This window comes from Cynocephalus volans, chromosome 1, assembly GCF_027409185.1.
Source record: "Cynocephalus volans isolate mCynVol1 chromosome 1, mCynVol1.pri, whole genome shotgun sequence".
Taxonomy (NCBI): Eukaryota; Metazoa; Chordata; class Mammalia; order Dermoptera; family Cynocephalidae; genus Cynocephalus; species Cynocephalus volans.
In genome coordinates, this window is record NC_084460.1 from 262,413,538 (window position 1) to 262,436,206 (window position 22,669).

General features: G+C 34.8%; 1 protein-coding gene across 1 annotated transcript in view; it reads left to right on the forward strand.

Annotated features, from left to right (window-relative positions):
• The first annotated feature begins 15,347 nt into the window (after positions 1-15,347).
• CCDC150 (coiled-coil domain containing 150) overlaps positions 15,348-22,669 on the forward strand; it is a 54,684-nt gene continuing 47,362 nt past the window's right edge. Inside the window, exons 1-5 of the mRNA XM_063074880.1 lie at positions 15,348-15,380; positions 17,401-17,508; positions 19,338-19,462; positions 19,734-19,911; positions 20,460-20,528. Of these exons, the coding sequence (XP_062930950.1) occupies positions 15,348-15,380; positions 17,401-17,508; positions 19,338-19,462; positions 19,734-19,911; positions 20,460-20,528 (513 nt within the window). The remainder of the gene's footprint in view (positions 15,381-17,400; positions 17,509-19,337; positions 19,463-19,733; positions 19,912-20,459; positions 20,529-22,669) is intronic.

Genomic DNA, 22,669 nt, shown 5'->3' on the forward strand with positions numbered 1-22,669 from the left:
ATCTTTCAACATTCTTTTACTTTTAGTCTATAAGTGTCCTTTTAAGGTGAAGTAAGTCTCATATAAGCAACATGTAGTTGGGTCTTTTTTTGTTTTTTTTTAATTCATTTCTCTACTTTGTGTCTTTTGATTGGAGAATTTAATCTATTTACATTCAAAGTAATTATTTACATGTAAGGATTTGCTAATGCTATTTTGTTAATTGTTTTCTGGTTGTTTTATAGGTCCTTTGTTCCTTTCTTCTTCCTTAGTTTTCTTTCTTGTGGTTTGATGTTTTCCTGTAATTGTATGCTTTGAATCTTTTTTTCTTTTTATCTTTTGTGTGTCTACTAGGTTTTTGTTTTGTGGTTACCCTGAGGCTTACATAAAACATTTTATACTTATAACTGGCTATTTTAAGCTGATAACTTAATTTCAATTGCATACACAAACTACATTCCCCCTGACATTTTATGTTTTTGATGTCACAATTTACATATTTTTATAATTTGTATCCCTTAACAAATTATTGTAGTTATTGTTGTTTTTAATAGTTTTTTGTCTTTTAACCTTTATACTAGAGATATAATTTATTTACAAACTGCCATTTTGGTATTTGAGTGTTTTGAATTTGATGATGTACTTACTTTTACCAGTGAGTTTTATACTTTTTTATGTTTTTATGTCACTAATTAGGGTCTTTTTCCTTCAGCTTAAAGAGCTCCCTTTAGCATTTTTTGTAAGGCAGGTCTCTAATGGTGATAAACTCCATCTTTTGTTTGAGAAAATCTTTATCTCCGCATCATTTTTGAAAGACAGGATTGTTGGGTATAGTATTCTTGGTTGATATTTTTTTTCTTTCAGGATTTTGAATATATTTCCCACTCCCTTCTGGCCTGCTAGGTTTCTGTTGAAAACTTCAGTGATAGTTTTATAGGTATTCCCTTATGTGTAACAAGTTGCTTTTCCCTTGCTGCTTTTAAAATTCTGTCTTTGTCTTTAACTTTTGACAGTTTGAATATAATGTGTCTCTATGTGGGACTCTTTGGATTTATCCTATTTGGTGTTTATTAGGCTTCCTGGATCTGGATTTCTATTTCCTTCCCCAGGCTTGGGAAGTTTTCTGCCATTATTTCTTTGAATATGTTTTCTATCCTTTTCTCTCTCTTTTCTCCTTCTGCAATTATGGTAATGCATAAATTGTTCTGATTGATCGTATTCCATAAATCCCTTAAACTAGCTTCACTCTTTTTCATTCTTTTTTTTTTCCTCCTGAGATTGGATGATTTTAGTGACCTGTCTTCAAGTTCACTAGTCTATTGTTGAGCCCCCCTTTTTAATTTTTCTCCATTTGGTACTTTTATATACTTTCTCTCTCTTTCATGGAATTCTCAGTTTGTTCTTGCATTGCTCTTCTGATCTCAGTGAACATCTTTTCACCATTATTTTGAATTCCCTGTTGAGTAAATCACATATCTCCATTTCACTTGGGTCAATTTCTGGAGATTTATCTTGGTCTTTTATTTGGGACATATTTTTCTATTTCTTCATTTTCTTGGACTCTCTCTGTTGATTTCTGCACATTAGATAAGACAACAGCCTTTCTCAGTTAGACTGGCCTCCTCTAGGAAAAGATCTCCTCAGTCTGTCTCCCAGAAATTCTGAAGTACCTCTCAAATCTTTGTGTTTGTCCAAACTGCTGTCTCTATTTTTGGTGGCCCCAGCTTAAGATGTGCCAAGTCTTGTCATTACCCTGACAGAGGTTAGAAGCCAAACCCTCTAAGTGCAGTTAGAAAGGTTGGGTTGCTAGATGTGTGTTCTAGTGCCTTCTATCTTCATGGTGGAGCTGAGAGCAGGCATTTGTCTGTCACTGGGCCAGAGGGGGAAGAAGGCTTAGGATGTAGTGAGCTCCCATTTAGGCTGCTGGAGTTCTATTGTTTGTCTGCCCTATTAACTCCCTGATGCTAGTTAGTAAGTAGTCACTGGAAGAGTGTGTAGAGAAATCTTTTCCAGGGAGAAAGTTGGAGCTGTGCATTTTAATTCCTTTGCACTTCTCCTGAGGATTGTAGCCCCTGGAAGTGCTTGTGCTCCCATTTAAAACCACCTCTGAGTATTGTGATCTAAAGAGACTTAACATATGAGACTCTGAGTATTGTGATCTAGAGAGACTTACATATGATCCTAGTCCCTTTTTCTCTCAGAGCTGGGAGGTTTAGGATGCAGTCCCTTAAGTGGGAACTATAAATGTTGAGGGTGCATGATGCATGGACAAACTCCTTCCAGGAGTAATTGGTAGACTGGAGTTATTGGTGAAGAGAGAGCTTGAGAGAAGGCTCAGGAAGCACCGAACTCCCATTCAGGCTGCCAGAGGTCTACTGTTTGTTCTAACTGCAGCAGCAGCTGTAGCAGTTGGCAAAATATGCTGGAAGATTCCTTCTAAGGAGAAACTGGGAACTTTGAGTTTTAGTCCCTTCTCTGCCCTGATCCCAGGGAATGAAGTTCCTGGAAATGCTGTGTGCCTGTGTGTAGCTACTACTTTATTCTATGATCTAGGGAGACTTGTGTATGCCTAATGATCCAAACTGTGGGGAACCTTAGAGTTAGGGTGCTATATGTGTGGTTCATACCCTTCTCTCCTCAGGGAGAAGCTGCTTGTTGGTGATTCCTTCCTGATTGTATGGTGCAGTTCCCAGGGTGGGGTTTGTGCCCATGTGTGCCTCCACTTTTCCTACCTGTTTGATGTGAATATTTTCTCAGTTGCAGGGTGCAGAAGAACCAACTAGTTTCTGACTTTCTCTCAGAGGGAATTGATCTGTATAGATGTTTATTCAGTGAGTCCAGGTGTGGAGGGAGAGTCAGGAGTCTCTTATTCCACCATGTTGCTGAAGTCACTCCCTAATTATCATTCTGATTAGAAATGTTACATTGACTCAATGGTTGTGATTACTATATTACAAATTGCAATGCACAATATTGTTATATTGGGATCTTTGTCTAGAGGCCAACAGGAAGCTCCAAACTGTTTAGAAGACCCTGCCAGCCAGAGAGTTCTGAGTCCTATCAAGAATGAAGTAATTTGTTCAGGAAAAACAGATATTTTATGGAAGAACTGTGAGTTTCTGGTAAATCGAATGTGCCATCTAGAAAGCCTCATCCAGTCCTTGAAGATGAACATCTTTCGTCTGCAAACTGAAAAGGATTTGAATCCACAGAAAACAGGTATAGAGAGGAGAATCATCAGAAATTCGGTTCCTGTGTGGGGGCTTGATGAATTTATGATTCTTTTCCTTTACTAACCTTCTTTCTATTGCTTGATGCCCCTCCTCTGCTGTCTGGTAGATTTTCTGAAGGATCGACTGAATACAATACAGGAGGAACATTCCAAAGACCTGAAACTGTTGCATCTCGAAGTGATGAATTTGCGTCAGCAACTGAGACATGTGAAAAAGGAAGAAGACAAAGCCCAAGACAAAGTACAACGGTTGACTACCACTCTGGAGTTAGCCTCAGAGACAAAGGTTTGAGTCCGGAGTTCTGAAGTATAAACTCACTGTTATGGTTAGCTGGAGGAGGCAACAGACCCATAAAACTAACTTTTAAAAATAGGTGATGATGATTTGAGTGTTCTTGGCATTTGATATATATATGCATTGATAACCTAAACTACTGTGTGCTATCAGTGATTGATTATTTATAAAACCCTTACCCTGCACAGGTGACAGTGAGGATGCAGAAGTATGAGTTAGAGTCTGTAAGGGCTGGCTGGTTAGATTGGTTGGTTAGAGTGTGGTCTTGGTAACACCAAGATCAAGGGTCTGGATCCCCATACTGGCCAGCCACCAAAAAAAAAGAAAAAAGGCTAGAGTCTGTGCTCTTCAAGACTTCGAGAGCTTATAGTTGGGAGAACAAGGCATAGAATGAAAAATTAAATAGGGAAAAAATAAGAGTATAGGAAATGGTATAGGACAGTAAGATTGCAGAGTAAGGGCTCTGTGGTCAAGCGTATAAAAGAAGGTGAGGATACTCTGTCTAGAATAGATTAGGTAGGCTTCAGGAAAGAGATGAGACTTGAGCTGAACCTTTAGAAGGCAAAGTGAAGGAGTAAGAACATTTCAAGGAACACACACAGAGGCAGCAAAGAATAAGGACTGCTAGGAAAAGAAACTAACAATACTGTTTTCCCTCCACGGGCCAGGCCATGTAATAGATGTTCAATGTGTTGTTTTGTTTAATCTTTGTAAAACTTTGGGAAGCAGGATATTATTGTCCCTATTTTTAGCAATAAGTGTATTGGGGCCCAGAGAGAAGTCATTTGTACAAGATCACACATATTCCTGTCTTCTTCCTGAAACCCAGTTTGAACTTAGATCTTTTCACTGGGTGCAATTAGGGAGAAATGCGTAAACTAGCCTGACAGAAGTGAGGTTTATTTGTGGAAAACAAGATATATATTAGCAAGGGATCACATTGTAGAGTATATCAGAATCAAGAGTAATCAGTAGCTGGGCTCAATCTGTGGGGAGTGAGTAAGATACAGAAGTGACGTAATGAAAACAGGAAAACTAACTTGGCATATAGAGTATTGATTATAGGCATAAGCGATAAGAGGCAGGGAAACCAATTATGAATTCATTGCATTCTTAGGTCTGACCTAGGGTTTTGGCATTTTGAAAAGAGGAGTATTATGAGAAGAAAGATATGCTAGAATATGGTACTGGGTAGGGGCTGAAGGTAGGGAAGCAGGCAAAGACAACTCTGAGGTTTTACATTTGGGATTGTGGTGCCATTAATAATAAAAAAAAGAGAACAAGTAGTGAAAGCTGAGTTTTTCTATCCTGTACTCCTAAGCATGAAAAGTATTTGAAGCTAGAAGAAATAGAGTTCTTAAAAAAAAAATAGGAATATACCCTGTAAGAAAAATATCTATCAGCTACCAGATTATCCTCTGATTATTGAATTTCATGTAGGAGGTGGGTTTGATTAATCACTATGATATAGAAGCAGAAATGATAGAAGTCATGAATCAAAGTAATAACATTCTTTTGCAATAGCTTATGGTAATAATTACTTTAGACTTATAATAAGGAATACTTACAACTATATTAAAAATGGCATTTATAAGTTGCCCAAAAATGACTAGATTTGAACTGATATACGTATAGACAATTTTTTCCTGTCATTTCAGATTATTTAGAACCTTTTTTCCTTCTACTTTTAGAAGAATGCAGCCATTATTGAAGATGAACTGAAGACCACAAAACGTAAAATGAACCTTAAAATTCAGGAGGTAAGATAAAAAGATGCTGGAGGTAGAGGAGGTATTGGGATAGCAGCGGGGAAACCGAGAAAGTAGAAAAAGAGAATGAAAAGAAATGTTTGAAGAAAAAAATATGTGACTGTGTAGTAGGAACATTTAAAAAATATGCCACGTGGAATGCAAGTGCAAGTGCCTGCCCTTACATGACATTGACTTCCTTTTGCCTCAATACTGCCATAAAACTAAAAACAGAAAATAAATGCTGCAGAGCTAGGAGGAAAATAGTTATCACATGTGGTTGCCTGTATACTACAGTTAAGAGGACACCTTCAAGCAAAGGCCTTTTAATCTAAAGTTATGTTTATGATAAAAAAAATCTTTTAATAAATCTGCTCATCTAATTTTACCCTGAAATTATCTTTTCAGCCCAAGTTTTAGTAGATAACAGATTGGAAACTATAAAGTAGGTGGCTGCAAAAAGCTGTTGGACTAAAAATTTTCAGGTCAAATCAGTGAAAGAGTCTGAAGAATTACTAACTCAATATACTGTGATAATGGCCTAAAAACCTCAATATTCCCTGACAGAGTAGTATTGAAGTTAATCCAAATCAAAAGAGTCAAATTTTATTCAAAAGATTCTGTTATATAAAACAGAGAAGTAGATACATTTTCTAGGAAAATTCTCTTGCAAAACTATTCTTAAAATTATAAATATTATTGCTTAAGTGGTAAGCACAGCTATCTGGAAATTCTCTTATGTAGAGTATTTTATTTGCCAGTAATTACTAATAAAAGCATGATTGTTTGTAGTTAGTTAGAATGTATTAAGGTTTTTAAAAAAATTTTTTTTAGATATTTCAATATACCTTATTTTTTTAGAGCAGTTTTAAGTCTACAGAAAAATTGTACAGAAGACAGAGTTCCTCTATACCCCCTTCCCCCACCCCCAGTTTCCCCTTATTCACATTTTACATTAGTGTGGTACTTTTGTTACATTTGATAAACCAATATTGATACATCATTTAACTAAACTCCACAGTTTATATTAGAATTTATTCTTTGTGCTGTATGGTTCTGTGGATTTTGACAAATGCATAATGCCATGTATTCACCATTATAGGATTATACAGAATAGTCTTACTGCCCTAAAAATGACCTGTGCTCCACATACTCATCCCTCCCTGCCTCTTCCCTGAGCCCCTGGCAACTACTGATCTGTTCATTGTCTCTATAGTTTTGTTATCATTGGAATTATACAGTATTCAGCTTTTTTGGACTGGCTTCTTTCACTTAGTAAATGCATTTAAAGTTCCTTCATGTCTTTTCATGGCTTGGTATCTCATTTCTTTTTATTGATGAACAATATTTCATTGTATGTACCACAATTTGTTAATCCATTCATTTATTAAAGGGCATTTTAAATTAGAAGCCTGGTTGCTTCTAATTTTTGACAGTTATGAATAATTTTGGTAATTATGATGAAGTTACTATAAACATTGTGTGCAGGTTTTTGTGTGGACGTAAGTTTTCAGCTCACTCGGGTATACATCTATGAGTGCAATTACTGGATCCTATGGTAAGCCTATGTTTAGCTTTGTAATAAACTGCCAATCTGTCTAAAATGGCTGTACTATTTTGCATTCCTACCAGCAAGGAATAAGAGTTGTTGCTCCATATCCCCACCAGCATTTGGTGTTGTCAGTGTTTTGAATTTGTTCCATTCAAAGAGGTGTGTAGTGGTATCTTGTTTTAATTTGCAATTCCATAGTGGCATAAGACATTGAGGGTCTTTTCATAATGCTTATTCGCCATCTGTATATTTTCTTTGGTGAAGTATCTGCTAGAACTTTTGCCCATTTTGTAGTGGGATTGTTTGTGTTCTTATTGTTGAGTTTTAAAAGTTTTTTGAATATTTTTGATACCCGTCCTTTATCAAATATGTGTGTACAAATATTTTCTCGCAGTCTGTAGCTTTTCTCCTCATTTTGTTAACAGTATTTTCACAGATAAGAAGCTTTTAATTTTAATGATATTCAACTTATCAAATGTTTTTTTCATGGACTGTAATTTTGGTGTTGTATCTAAAAAGTCATTGACAAACCCAAATCACCTAAAATTTTTCTTATGTTATCTTTTAGAAGTTTTATAGTTTTGCATTTTATACTTAGGTCTTTCACTCATTTTGAGTTCATGTTTATGAAAGGTGTAAGGTCTGTGTCTAGATTAATTTTTTTGGATGTCCAGTTTGGATGTACTAAATTGTACAATATATTCTATATGTACATATTTATTTTACAATGTATTTTATATTTTACAATTCAGATAATAGTTATGAACTGTACTCTTATGTCATCCTCACTAGGGTTTAAAAATAGACTTTCAGTTTAACATCACTTTATAAGAGGAATCGCATTCTCTGTAATACCCATTTAAGTTGGAAAGGATCTTTTGACCTCGTAATGAAAAAGACTCAACCTTCCTTATAGCTTTACCTGATTCATTTTATAGTCATTTATTGACAGTAAAAAGGTCAGTGTACCTTTGAAAAAGAAAAAAAAAGTGTGTTTTCTACTCTTACATACCACCCAGCACAACTCTTCTGACACCAGGTGTGTGGGTTTTTCTCCCCACATACTAAAAAATTCTGTTCTCCAGTGGACACCGGCTGGGTGCCCTATTATTCAATTCTGACACTATCTGGAGATAGCAGATTATGTGCTCAGTCCTATAAGACTGCCTTCACCACCCTCATCACTTCACATGCCAATTGCAAGCCCCAGGTTGTGACCTGTGCTTCTGACCAACTGGCTATGAATCACGGTTCCCACAGCCCCCTCCTTGGGTTTGATTAATTTGCTAGAGTGGCTCACAGAACTCAGGGTGACACTTTACTTACATTTACCCATTTATTATAAAGGATATTACAAAGGATACAGAAGAATAGCCAAATGGAAGAGATGCATATGGCAAGGCATGTGGGAAAGGAGGTGATGCTTCCATTTCCTCTTCTAGCATGCCATTCTCCAGACACCTCCACGTGTTCAGCTATCTGGAAGCTCATCTAAACCCTGTCTTTTTGGGGTTTTATGGAGGCTTCATTATGTAGGCATGATTGATTATGTCATTGACCATTGGTGATCAACTCAGCCTTCAGACCCTCTCTACTCCCTGAATCACTCCCTGAAAGTCCCAACCCTCTAATCATGTCTTGGTCTTTCTGGTGACCAGCCTTTCCATTCTGAAACTGTCTAGGGGCCCTATGAAAGAGCGTGTGAAAGACAGTGTTACCAGGAGATTCCAAGAGTTAGGAGCTGTGTGCCAGGAACCAGGGCAGAAACCAAATATATATTTCTTATTATATCATAATATTACAGTACCCAAATTCTTGGGTGTCAGTTTTGTCTGCTGCTTAACAGTTCCTTCATGATTTCTTTAGGCTTTTAAGTTCCAAAACAGAATTGAAACAGCTTTCAGAGATATGTTTATAATACTACAGGATAAAAAATAATCCTGGATGAGCCCCCTACCAAATATATAGATGAAAAAATCAAAATAAAGGAAAATAAAAGTTGAAAAATAAAGCCAGAAAATACAGAAAATAGACACTAAGGTATAATACTAGTGTTTTTCAAACTTTTTTGACAACAATCCATTGTAAGATATATTTTACATTACAACGTCATGTACACATATATATATATACACACACAAATTTCACAAAGAAATACTTACCCTTACTACTTGTTATGTGCCCTATTTCCTTTCTATTCCATTTTACTCTTCTTTTTCCTTTTTCTAAGTACTACTTGCAACTTACTAATTGGTCTTGAACCCCAATTTGGAAAACAGACTTAATATGAAGATGATGGCAACAAATGTGACTCTATGTTTTTTAGAAGGTTATTATGCATTAGGGAGAAGGAAAAGCATGTTTCTGAGTAAGCATAAACGAATGAAGATTGTTTGGGTGTGAGATGGCATGTTTGGTAAGCTTTTCATGGTAACTTTGACCTTTGTTAAACTGGTTTGATGTTCAGTTGGCTTTGCCTAACAGCAGTGTTGCTCTGTAGCTAAAGAGACAACTGGCTCAGGAGAAGCACTTCAGGGACTCTCTTGAGAAATCTGGATCAGCCATGCTACTCAAAATACAAGAAATGGGATCAGCAGTGGAGACAGAACGAAAACAGGTAGAAAAATTTCCTCTTCTTATTTGTTAGGGAGATGAAACCAAAAAAGAAAACCTGATATTTTACCTATAAACTTATTGCTCATTTCCTCTAGATATATTAAATTATTTACTTTTCTTTAGTAGTCTGTTAACATTCTCAGTACAATTTTTTTAAAAAATTAGTACAAAATAATGAAGAACTCTAATGTCATTTACTCCAATACTCTTATTAATTTATGAATAAGGGAGCTAAGGACCAGAGAGGTTAATCTGCCTCAGGCTTGTAGGGGTAAACTCTAAGCTGCTGGTACAGTATCCTTCCCCTGTACTATACAACCTCTGTTATAGGCATTGATTTTTAAAGGCATTGCCTTGGTCTCATGCTATATGTATGTAACATGGGTAGAGAATAATTAATAAAGTAAGCTAACACTTGAAGCAAAGAATATGAATTAGTAAAACAACCAGGAACATGTTTACACTGATGTTTTCAATTACCATTATTTTTATTAGCACAGTATTTTTGCCTTCATTTTTGTTTTTATTTGAAGTACTTACATGTAATTTAGAATACTTTAAATTCGAACTACCCAAGGCAATCAGTACTTTCATATTTTAATACCTGTAATTGGATTTTATGATCTTTATTATTTTAACCAATTGCTGTCCTCCACAACTGGATTATAAAAAGAATTCTACTTAAGGAATTTACAAGTGATCCTTTATTGCTATAACTTGTATTGCCAATATGGTAGCCATTAGCCACATATGGTATTTAAATCTAAATTAGTTAAAATTAAATAAAATTAAAGATTCCACTCCTCAGTCACTCTGGCCACATTTCAAGTGCTCAATAACCTCTTGTGGCTAGTGACTTGTGTTGGAGAGTTGCACAGAAAGTTCTGTTGGATGGTACTGCTATAACGCACTGCATTCTGTTGAAATTTTAACTGAAACATATTGACAAACTCCTCTTTTCCCTTCAGTGACATTAAGATTGGAAATTCTGCCTTACACATGTGCTATAACATAGTTTATTAGAAATCCTTACCTTACAGAAAAGGAGTTTTTCTTATACAATTTCAGGTGCACATTTTGCAACAAAACAGCATTGCCCTGCGCAGCTCTATACAGACTACCCAAGAACTTCTGGTACAAGAACAGCAACAAAAAGAGGAGTTGGAGACTGCTACCTCACAGCTCAAGTCTGATCTAAGTATGAAAATACATGCTAGAAAATACACTTTTGTTAATCTTTTGAGATTTCATGCAAAAATCCTTAAGATCCCAAATTCTTCAAGTTGCCAATGTTATTGGTATTTCCCAAAGTTCTACATGTAAAAAATTGCTGATTTCCTTTCTACCTGTGGTACTGAGACAAAAAGGAAAGTTGGTTATAAAACAATTTGACCTTCTTAATTGTAAACTATTCTTTATTTAGTTCCCCCCCCCCGAGGCTTATTTAAGTGTTTGTGGATTTGAGAGAACATTTGGTTCCTAGACAACTAGACTGAATATTGTATAATAAAATGTTAGTAAGGAAATAAGGCTATTAATCCTTACTTCAGGTTATCAATCTATTTTGATTAACCTATATTTGTAGAGATGGATTGTTGTAAGGTACCTTAAAGAGAGCTTAAATTAATTTCCTCATCTTACAGATAAGTCCTCAGAGGTGACAGAGCTAAACAATGAAAGAGCCTAGACTTGATCTGAAGTTGCTCAGAATCTTGCTTCTTCCAACTGATCAGCCCTTTATCATACTACTATTGTTAATATGTCATTGTAAAGCAGTTTTCAGATTGTCTCAACTATAGAGATCATAGAGAGTTACAGTACAGTGCCCCACATGATTAATACTTTGTGTTTACACAGAGCTTTCAGATAAATTATCTCATTTAATACTCAAAGCTATCCATACTTCCCAAAGTTACAAAAGGAAAAAATGATGATGTGAAGTTTGAACCTGGATCTTCTAACTCCAAGCCCAGTGTTCTTTCCAGTACACTCTCTCTACTCTGTGGCTATAATGGGGGCAGGGAATAGGAAAAGGGAAATGAAAATTATAAAACATAGAGCAAAGAGTAATGTGTTTGTATTAGCGCATTTCTGTTGCTTATAACAAAATACCTGAAACTGTGTAATTTATAAAGAAATAGAATTTATTTCTTACAGTTTCAGAGGCTGGGAAGTCCAAAGTCCAGGGAATACATCTGGTGAGGGCCTTCTTGTGGGTGGTGACTCTCCAAAGCAATGCAGGTTATCACATGGTGAATCGGCTGAGCAAGAGGGAGCTAACCTCACTTGGCTCTCCTTTAAAACCATCATAACCACTCTCATTACCACCCATTAAACCGCCAATAGATTAATCCATTCACAAGGGCACAGTCCTCACAATCTAATCATCTCTTAAAGGCCCCACCTTTCAATTACCATAATAGGATTTCTCACCCTCTTAACACTGTCACAGTGGGGATTAAGTTACCAATACATGAACATTTGGAGGACACATTTAATCCATACCACCATTCGATATTTTGACTTATTGCTTTTAGCAGAAAATACTCCTTTTCTTTATAGTTGTTGGGTAGTAAATTTCTATGTGAAGTTCTCACCGACAATGCCCCAAGATAATTTTCTGTCTTCCTATGATTGCATGCCTACAAAAATACATGTTACATTTTATGGTGCTGCCACATTATTTTATTCAAGCCTTACAACAGCCTTGCCAGAAAGATAAAATATACCTGTTCTACAGAAGAATAAAAAGATACAGAGATACTGTATCCAAGGACCCACAGCAAATAGAATTGCTGGGACTAAAACACAAATTATTATTTTAGTTGGTCCTCTGATTAAGTGAGTTTTTTAATGTTACTTTCTCATTGAATTGATACTTTATTTTTTGATTTTGTAAAGAATATGTGGAAGACCATTTAAAAAATGAAGATTAAAACAATGATAATTTATAACTAACATGAGGGAAAGGAAGCCTTCTGAATACCAACTATGTACTTAGTATTGAATTATAGACTTTACATATGTGTAATTTTATTACTTTAATGTACAAATAGTTATTCTAACTGGATTAATAAAAATAATGCCTTTAAATATTTGCTTTAATGAATTTAAAAATATAATTGTTTATTAAGTTTATTAACAATAGACATTTATATACATATGTAAATATACTCCTTATAGTGATTAAGTTGTTCTCCCAAATAAAATAAGCATTCTCTTTTCATTCTTACTTTGACTAGGAGAATTTTCAAAATAGGTCATATAGTTTGTTTTCTTAATCCTTTACATATTTTAAATTAGAGTTTACTCTGAGTTGTGGATATGTGTGTTCAAAAAGTATACTTTTTTCTAAGTTACATCCTATATAAAATGTGAGTTCTTATGTGTTTTGTAATTTTCTGTCTTTAGAATATTTAAGTAAAACAAAAATAATAGATCTTTATGAATTTTTCTATGAAGCCAAAGTATTACTCCCAGAAAAGTTTGCATCTTTTGGTTATGACTATACATTGCCAAACTATTCCCTAATTTTCTGTCTGGGGTTTTCTTTTTTTCACTGTCTGTACTCTCTGAGTAGTTTCAAATCTTTTTCCCCCCCGACACGAAATCATTCTTCTGAGCTCTAAACCAGTATTGTATTGGATACCCTGCAGATATGTCAAAACACATGGAAAACTTAAGTATTTCACTCATTCTCACTCATTCTGTCCCCTAAACCTGCTCCTTGCCTCATCTTCCCTGTCTAGTTGAAGAGTCCACCCTCCACTCTGCGGCCCAAGTCTGAGTGCCCGATGTTCTCCTTAACTCCTCTATTGATTTTATGCTCCCCGCAGTAAGCCACCACGTCCTAACAATCCCCTCTGCTTACTGTTTCACAAGTCTGTTTTTCCTCTGCCTCTCCATTGTCATTGCTAACAATTAGAGCCAGCCCTCATTCTTTTACACTTCAGTTACTGCAACTACTACTGAACTAACCTCCCTGCCTTTGTCAAACATTTGTTAAATCTGATTTATCTTACAATCTCTAATAGATTTAATAACAAAATTCTTTTGACCATGTCCCACCCGGGCTTAAAATCCCTCAGAGACTCATCATCTGCATATCAAGTAAAATGTGACCTCATGTAGGACATGTATATTGTATACTGTGGCATATTTTCTTGATAACTTAGTTTCTGCTCTACAAAAAGGTCATAGAAATACTTGGGTATCCTTGTTTCTGTAAAATATAGACTAAAAAAAATTAAAGCTCAGGAAAAAAAATTCTATGTGATTTCAAGCAGTAAGTTATTATTGCCATACTTATGTGGACCTTTTGTTTTTAGTTTCTAGAGATGACCTCATTTCCAAGTTGGTTGAAGAAAATAAGGTAAGTTTTGAGATTGTAGAGTACAGAGATGGTCTCTCCTCTCTTTACTAAGTTATATTTCCTTGTTCATGTTGCTTTACTGTCTTGATTCTGCTAAAAGCTATATATAAAAAAGTTTCATGTAAATGAGTTGTATAATCAGAGTAATACTGGGTATATTAGGAACTAAGAAGTTAACTTATGCAGATTATTATTATAGTTTGAAAATAGTGAATTGATGAAAATAATGAGACATTTGTGTTTTTTGCCTATTACAAACTAATTGTTATAAATTAAAGAAACATTTTAAAGATGTAAGAAATATAACTACTTCTTGGTCATGGTGGTTGCATGATATATATTTAGGTAATGGTTTTAGGCAAATTCTTTCTAGTTGGAATCCCAATATTAGAATAGATTTAATATACTGTTTTTTAAGAATAGACTTTATATTTTAGAGCAGTTTTAGGTTTACAGCAAAATTGAGAAGGTACAAATATTTCCCATATATCTCACACATGCATAGCTTCTCATTATCAACATTCCCCACCAAAGTGGTACGTTGTTACAATTGATGAACCCACATTGACACATCATTATCACCCAAAGTTCATAGTTTACATCAGGGTTCACACTTAATGCTGTACATTTTATGGATATGGGCAAATGTACAGTGACATATATCCACCATTACAGTATCAGAGTACTTTCACTGCCCTAAAAATCCTCTGTGCTGTACCTTTTATCCCTCCTCCCCTCCTAACCCCTGGCATCCACTGATCTTTTTACTGTCTCCATAGATTCGCCTTTTCCAGGATGTCATATAGTCGGAATCCTATAGTATGTAGACTTTTCAGACAGGCTTCTTTTATTTAATAATAAGCATTTAAGTTTCCTCCATGTCTTTTGATGGCTTGATAGCTCATTTCTTTTTAGTGCTGAATAATATTCCATTGTCTGGATGTACTACAGTTTATCCATTAACCCACTGAAGGACATCTTGATTGCTTCAAGTTTTGGCAATTATGAATAAAACTGCTATAAACATGTGTGCAGATTTTTGTATGGACATAAGTTTCAACTCCTGTGAGTAAATACCAAGGAGCACAATTACTGGATCATATGGTTAAGAATAAGTCTAGTTTTGTAAGAAACCACCAAACTGTCTTCCAAAGCGGCTGTACAATTTTACATTCCCAACCAGCAATGAATGAGATCTTGTTGCTCCTCGCCAGCAGTTGGTATTGTCAGTGATCTGGATTGGCCATTCTAATAGGTTAGTGTAGTGATATCTTGTTGTTTTAAATAAACAGTTTTGACAAATTAGGAATAAAAAGAAGTTTGGGAGTTGAAGATATCAAGATTCTGTTTTAAAATTTTAGACGATGCTTATATGTGTATATCATTAGAACATGAACTGGTACTGTCCAAAATACAGAGCAGGTATTTTTATAGAAATACATGTACTATCTCTTAGTGTGAAAAAGAGAGTAATTCTTTTTTCCCCCCTTTAGAATATGCAGATATCTTTCAACAAGGAACACGAAGAAAATGCATGTTTGAGATCTGAAATAATGTCCCTTCATGAAGCATCAGAAAAAGCACAGGTAAATCTTCACCATTTCTCTAGTTTTTATATATTATTTAATGTTGTTCAATTGAAGAACAAAGATTAATTTGATTATATAAATTTATACCCTCTCTACTTTTCAATTTTTTATTTCCATAAGACTTTCTTCATCTAAGCAGCATTATTAGATTAGTTACATTTCTCTTTTCACTCTCCAAATTCCTATGACACATAGGTATACAAGATGTTCCACTAAATTATGCACTAATTTATACTTTGCCTTTATTTGCTTTTTAATTTACTCATTAAATATATACTTTTTTTTTTTTTTTTTTTTGGTGGTTGGCCACTACAGGGATTGAAACCTGAACCTTGATGTTATCACCACCATGCTCTAACCAACTGAGCTAATCGGCCAGCCCCTACCTTTTTTGTCTTCCATAATGAACTTGTAAGGAGTTCAATAGCAAGGGCTATGTCTTACACTTTCTTTGTAACCTCTATAGCATATAGCACAGTAGGAACCTAGGAAATGGTTTGCTGGACCTTGCAGTTATGTGTAATCATTTTCTACAGGATGATGGTCCCCAAATGTAGCTGATGTTATATATATTAAAAAACATATATATATGCATGTATATTAAGAATAGTCACCAAATATGCAGACAAACGAGTTATTTATCACAGGACCCAATAAAATACAAGGGTACTTCAAGAAGTTAATGGAAAAATAGAGTTAAAAGATAATACAAATCTTTCCATGAATATTTTGAAGACCCCTTGTAGTGTTTATCACTTAAAATAACTTTTCTATTGGTACAATTCGATTATGTCAATGTTAGAATCATTGCATTGCTGTGCCCTTTATAATAAAGGAAAAGCAAGATAAAATTGTTCTTTTATAAAATAATAACAATAACTACAACTACTCTTCCTATACTAATAGTAGTTAATATTTTTACCGAACCTATGCCACATTTCAGGAACAATTTTAAGTACCTTATGTAACTAACAAATTTTAATTCTTGTAATAGTGCTATGAAATAGAAAATATTATTCACATTTTAAAGATAAAGGAACTGATATACAGAGGTTCAGTAACTTTGCTAGTAAGTGGCAGAGTTGGAATTTGAGCTCAGGTAAGCTGACTCTAAAGAAAATTAGCTACTTCTGTTCAAGGAGCAAGAGTTCTCCTGTCTTACACCCGGATATTCCTTGATGAATAGTTTGTACGTCTGGTTATGACTTTAACATGTCCTGAATATGTTTTTAACTACTGTACTATCATACCACTTACGATGCTTGCTAGATAATCTTTCATTTATATTTTCTTTGTTACCATTTTATTTTTTGTATTTTTTTCCTATTACTCCTTCAAAGTTATTTGTCTTTTTCCTTGAAGAGCTCGTTCATTAAAACATAAGATCCATGCTAAATCTACCTTGCAAAAGTAACATAATTAAGATAAATATTTTTCACAAGAATACAAATTACAAAATATCAAAAGACAAGAATTATTAACTAACTACATGTACAATAGATCTGTAGTACAAAAGGTTTTTGTTTTATATTGAAAAATTAATCTTATGATAGTAAAATCATCTATATTTTGCTTTTATGAATACTGTAGTTGGTAGAAGCTTCTTGTAGTTGAAGAAGCTTAGGTATTTTGTGTTATCTGCTAAACAATTCTGAATGCTTATCATCTAATTATGGGAATGGAGTTCTATAATATTGGCTAGGCACCTACATTGTAAATTTCACTCTGCAGATGTCTTGCTCTAATTGATCAGTGTTCAAAATTATGAAGAACAGAAGGTCAGTAAAATGCCATATGCCTCAGATGCTCTCTCCTTTTAATTTGGAATTATTTAGGGTGTTGACTCCAAATATTTGAAAGCATTTTATAAACTAATGAAATGTCAATTGAAGATAGGTTAAATAAATTAGGTTTACACATATAGTGAGATAATATGCAGTCATTAAAAATAATGATACATAAGTGACAATAAATTTTTATTGGAGGGACCTATGACTTGCTGTATATGCTGTCTTAGGTTTTGAATGACCAACTGACTAAAAAGTGTTCAGAGCTGAACTGCATGCTTCAGACTGTTAGTATGGAAAAAGCCAGAATCATTGCTGACCATCAAGTCATTCTGCAGGTATTCATTTAACACTAGTGAACTTCTGATAGAGTCAGCAGAAAGCCACCCTGGCTGAGAGATTGGTAAATGTGCATGATCAACTGGATAAATGAAATATTGTAACAATAAATTCCCCCAAAATTGCTGAATTTTTTGATTAGTGGTTTTCGGTTTTCATCAGAGGAATGATATGGCCTTATACTCAGTGCTTTTTAATGCTTTCTTCTCAAGTATCATTACTTTAGGAAAAGTAATTAGCTGTCCCATTATTTATATAATCATGGAGAACAATTATGACTGACCCTAAAGTACTTACCTTTTCCCCAAACACCCTGTGATTTTCCATTTCACTTATGCCATTCTGTTTGCTGAGAATGGTCTTTACTTGAACTATTTGAAATTCTATTAATTCTTTAAAACTCACTTTCATCAGGGAGATTGATCATCTCAACCTAAAAGGATGAGTTTTCCCTTTCAACCTCTATTCCTAGGACTCTAAGCAGACAATTATAATAATAGGTCTGTCTCTATACATTTTAAAATCACACTTACTATATATCAAGCATTGCACTAAGTATTTTACATATACTACCTCCTTTAATTATAGCAGCCATTATGTAAAAGAATATTTATTATCCTCATTTTATAGATAAGAAAAATGAGGTTTAAAGAAGTTAATTAACATGTCCAAAGTCACCAAGCTAGTAAGGAGTAGAGCTGGATTTAAACCTACGTTGAGTCTGGAGTCAATGTTTTAATTATTACTTATGCTGCCTCCCTATTCTGCATTCTCTAGTTGTAATTTATGTGCATGGTTCATTTTCTGTATTACATCGTGAGCTTCCTAGAAGCAAAGACATTGCCTTATATATCTTTGTTATTTCTCATAGTGCTTAATGTGTTTTGCACGTAACAAATACTCAAAAGTATTTTTCATTAATTCAACAAATATTTAGTGTTTACTCTGTGCAAGTATGATACTAGATCTGTATAGGATGATAGCAATGAACAAAACAAAAATCCCTACTTTTGTGGACTTACCATTTAGTGGCCTGAGTCACATATGTAACACTGTCACAAACATTTCAAAATTTTGGAATATAACACAAGTGGGATCCCAGTTTTCCAAGTTGAGAATGTGTGAAAGTTTGCTTTGCAATCAAATATTGTTAAAATAGAAGTGTTTTTAAATGTGTTTACAAAAGCAATTTATAATATGTACTGTATTTGCAAAAACTTCATGGATTGTAGATTGGGGTATGTGTGTATAAAAATGTTATATTTTGATAATTCAAAAATGGTGAGCAAGAAAAAATAAATTGTGCAAAATAGTTATAGTGATTCTACCATAACAGTGTCTGAGTGCAATTTAAGATATTCTCAAAAGAATTCACACCAAACTATTACACGTGATTATACCTACAGAGTGGGATTATTTGGAGGGAGGTATAGATGGAGATGAAGGGATATTTTCACTTTATATTTATATACATGTATACTGTTTTACTTTTTAAAGTATCATATAAAAATTTAAAAATACTAAAAATATTCTTAATATAATTTTCTATCTTTAAAAATATGTTGGTATTAGGAGTTTTACAAATTTTTCAGCAGGCTAGGTAAATATTGCATCTTGAGTGTTGACTAGTAGAACCATAAAATGATAGAATAATAGCTCAGGGCAGGACAAAGATAAATCTGGATATTAAAATAAATTATTTTAAAAAGAGCTTTTATTTATGGAAATTAGTAAGTTAGTTTGGTGTCTTTGATCAGTTCCCTACAAATGACACCGTATCAAATGACTTTCTGTCATCTCAGTTTGTAATATTAATCCTGATACTCAGGTAGAGCAGAAAATGATGACACAGACATTTCAAGAACAAAACTTACTGCTGGATGCAGCCCATGCCAGTATCACAGGTGAACTACAGACTGTTCAGAATGAGAAAAACCAACTCCAAGCACATCTGTAAGTAAATTATGGGCAACTTCTTATGCATCTTTTGTTCTTGCATATGTATTTTATACCATTAGTGAAAATGTTTAATTCTGCATTTGCTGGGCCAGCTGCCAGCTGCAAAGATAAAATAAAGACGCTGCCCTCAAGAAACTAGTTTTGTCAGAACATCTTAGTAACTGCTCTCAAGCAAGATATATGTTCCATAAGAACAATTAATCACTCTTTCTGTTAAAGTAGAACTCTCATTTTGCTTTCATATCTCCTCGTTCTTTTTCTGCAGGGACCATTTAATCCTTGAGCATAACCAGTGTATCCAGAAAGCAAAGGATGCTGAGAAGAGGACAACTGTGCACAAAGAGCTGCTAGAATCAACTATTGCAAGATTGCGATGTGAATTGGAAGCATCAATGCAAGAGAAGAAGTCTCTACTAGAGGAGAAAGAAAGACTTGAGAAAGAGGTAGGTAGAAGCAGATTTGCACTGTCTCCTGGTTATGGTGTGGTGAGGTCGTTTTATAATTGTACTCTAAGTGCAAAAGTCAAGAAAAGAAATAAAACCCAAATGCATTTTGTCGGAGTTGCCCATAAAGAAATCTTTAGATGGCTAATCTGGGCTTTTTAGCATGTGAAGTAGTCTATACCAAGTGGTACAGTATACCCTTTTTCAGCATTAGTGAATGTTAACTAATAATTCACACATCCTCATGTTACTTAAGGGTTCACATTTAAAAAATTGATTTCCCCTGAGGGAGTGGGACAGTAGAGGTGAAAGGGGAACAGCCCTGTCTTCCTAGTTAGGAGGGAATGAGCAGAGTCTGACATGCAGACGTGTCTTTCTAATTTCAGGGCTATTTGTGAAGTCTGCTCTGCCTCAGAGACTCCCTGATTGGCCCTTTTTCTGAGAGGATTTGCTATCTCTGCAGTGTAGGTATTAATGGGCAGGATGTGTCTGTTCTAGTAGAGCCTATCAGCTGCTGTAAAATTGACCCATTTCTTTTCCCTTCCCAGGTTAATACAACAGAAAAAGAAATAGCAGAAGAAAAATGCAGTTTGGAAAAGGAATTAGCTAAGAACAAGGTATTCTCCATTTTATTTGTTGACATTTCTCTATATTTCGTTTCCTAGTGTATCAGCTTATCTTAATGAGGAGATGGGTGATTTTGTTGAGTACAAATACGTGGGGGGAAAAGGAGCCATGAAGCTGGATGCCACTCAGAGCACTCCAGTTACTGCAGCTGAAGATTGCTTCTGGAGACTGCTTATTGAGCAACTGTGCTTTGCCAGTGAGTTGTCACTGCTACTGGCCCTTGTGTTCACTGAGTATTTTAGCCAGGAATTCCCCTGAGAGTGAGCTAATGGGCCTGTGAGAGGAAAGGGGGATGACTGCTGACAATGCTGTTTTTTTAAAAAAGCTAGCATAGGCTTCTTACGTACCTATGAGCACCTGCCATTTTATCTTCGAGGTACCCTTTCTAACAAGGTAGTATGTCCAGAGAAACAAATAAAATCCTTATCAAAATAAAACAGAAATCAATCTTTAAAACATTGCTATTTAGGTTTCAAATTTCAAGAGAGTAAAGATATGTATCACTGTTATCTAGAGAATATATCAGGAGTATCAAGGAGTATAAGCTTACCCCAAACAAGAAATCCAGCCATAGGGGTCGGGTAGAGTCATCAGGCCTTGACTGTATCTTGGCTTCTGGCTTGGCCAAATATCATTTGTATTATCATATATACATGTGAACTTTAAATTTAAGAATTGGAGAGAGGAGTAAAGCTAAACTGAGCCTGAGTTCAAATACAGTTACCACCAAGCTGGCAGGTTCCGCCTCTGGTTTAGCCATTGATATGTGGTAATATGAAAATAGTCCACCCTAAAAATTCTTGAGTAAAGCTGACTCCCTGTGGCAAGGACTTTGCTGGTATCAATTTGGCCTCAAATATGTTTCTTAAAATTGGGAAAATTGATAGCTACTATTAAATTCATTAATGCTTTTTGCTTAAAATGTTAGTGAATGTTACATTGCTAAGGCAAATACTGTGAATGTCTGGGATAAAAACATAGCATTACTACTTTGCTTGTCTTATTTCATTTGTCTTAATGTAGGCTAAGTGTAAGTTCACAGGACTGAAAGATAATTCCCCTTTCCCAGCTCTGGTAGCCTCAGTTCTGTTCTCTCCTTTTGAAAGTTCATTGTATTATTTTGATTTTTGTATCTTTTTTTTTCATTATTATTATTTTAACTCCCACTTACAAGTGAGGACATGTGGTATTTCTCTTTCTGTGCCTGGCTTATTTCACTTAATATAATTTTCTCTAAGTTCATCCATGTTGCTGCAAATGGCAGAATTTCATTATTTTTTATGACAGAGTAGTATTCCATTGAGTGTATACATCACATTTCCTCATCCAGTGGTTCATTGATGGACATTTAGGTTGGTTCCAACTCTTGGCCGTGGCAATAAACAATAAACATGGGAGTGCAGGTATCATTTTAACATGATGATTTAACATTCCTTTGGGTATACACCCAGCAATAGAATGGCTGGGTCGTATGGAAGTTCTATCTGTAGTTGTTTGGTGAACATCATACTATTTTCCATAATTGCTGCACTAATTTACAATCCCACCAACAGTGTAGAAGGATTTGCTTTTTTACTCTTGTTTGAGTTCTTTGTATTTTCTGGATATTAATCTCTTGTTGGATGCATGGTTGGCAAATATTTTCTCCTATTCTGTAGGTTGTATTTTCACTCCATTAATTGTTTCTTTTGCTGTGCAGAAGCTTTTTAGTTTGATATAATCCCATTGGTTTATTTTTTCTTTTGTTGCCTGTGCTTTTGGAGTCTTATTCGTAAAGTCTTTGCCGATTCCTACTTCCTGAAGTGTTTCCCCTGTATTTTCTTTCAGGATTTTTATAGTTTCCGGTCTCATATTTAAGCCTTTAGTCCATTGTGAGTTGATTTTGTTATAGAGCAGAGGTACAGCTCTAGTTTCATTCTACTTAAGGATGTCTGGTTTTCCCAGCACCATTTATTGAGGAGGCAGTCTTTTCCCCAGTGTATGTGATTGATGCCTTTGTCAAAGATCAGTTGGCTGTAAGTATATGGGTTGATTTCTGAGTTCTGTATTCTGTTCCATTGGTTCAAGTGTCTGTTTTTATGCTAATACCATGCTGTTTTGGTTACTATAGCTTTGTAGTATTATAAGTTAA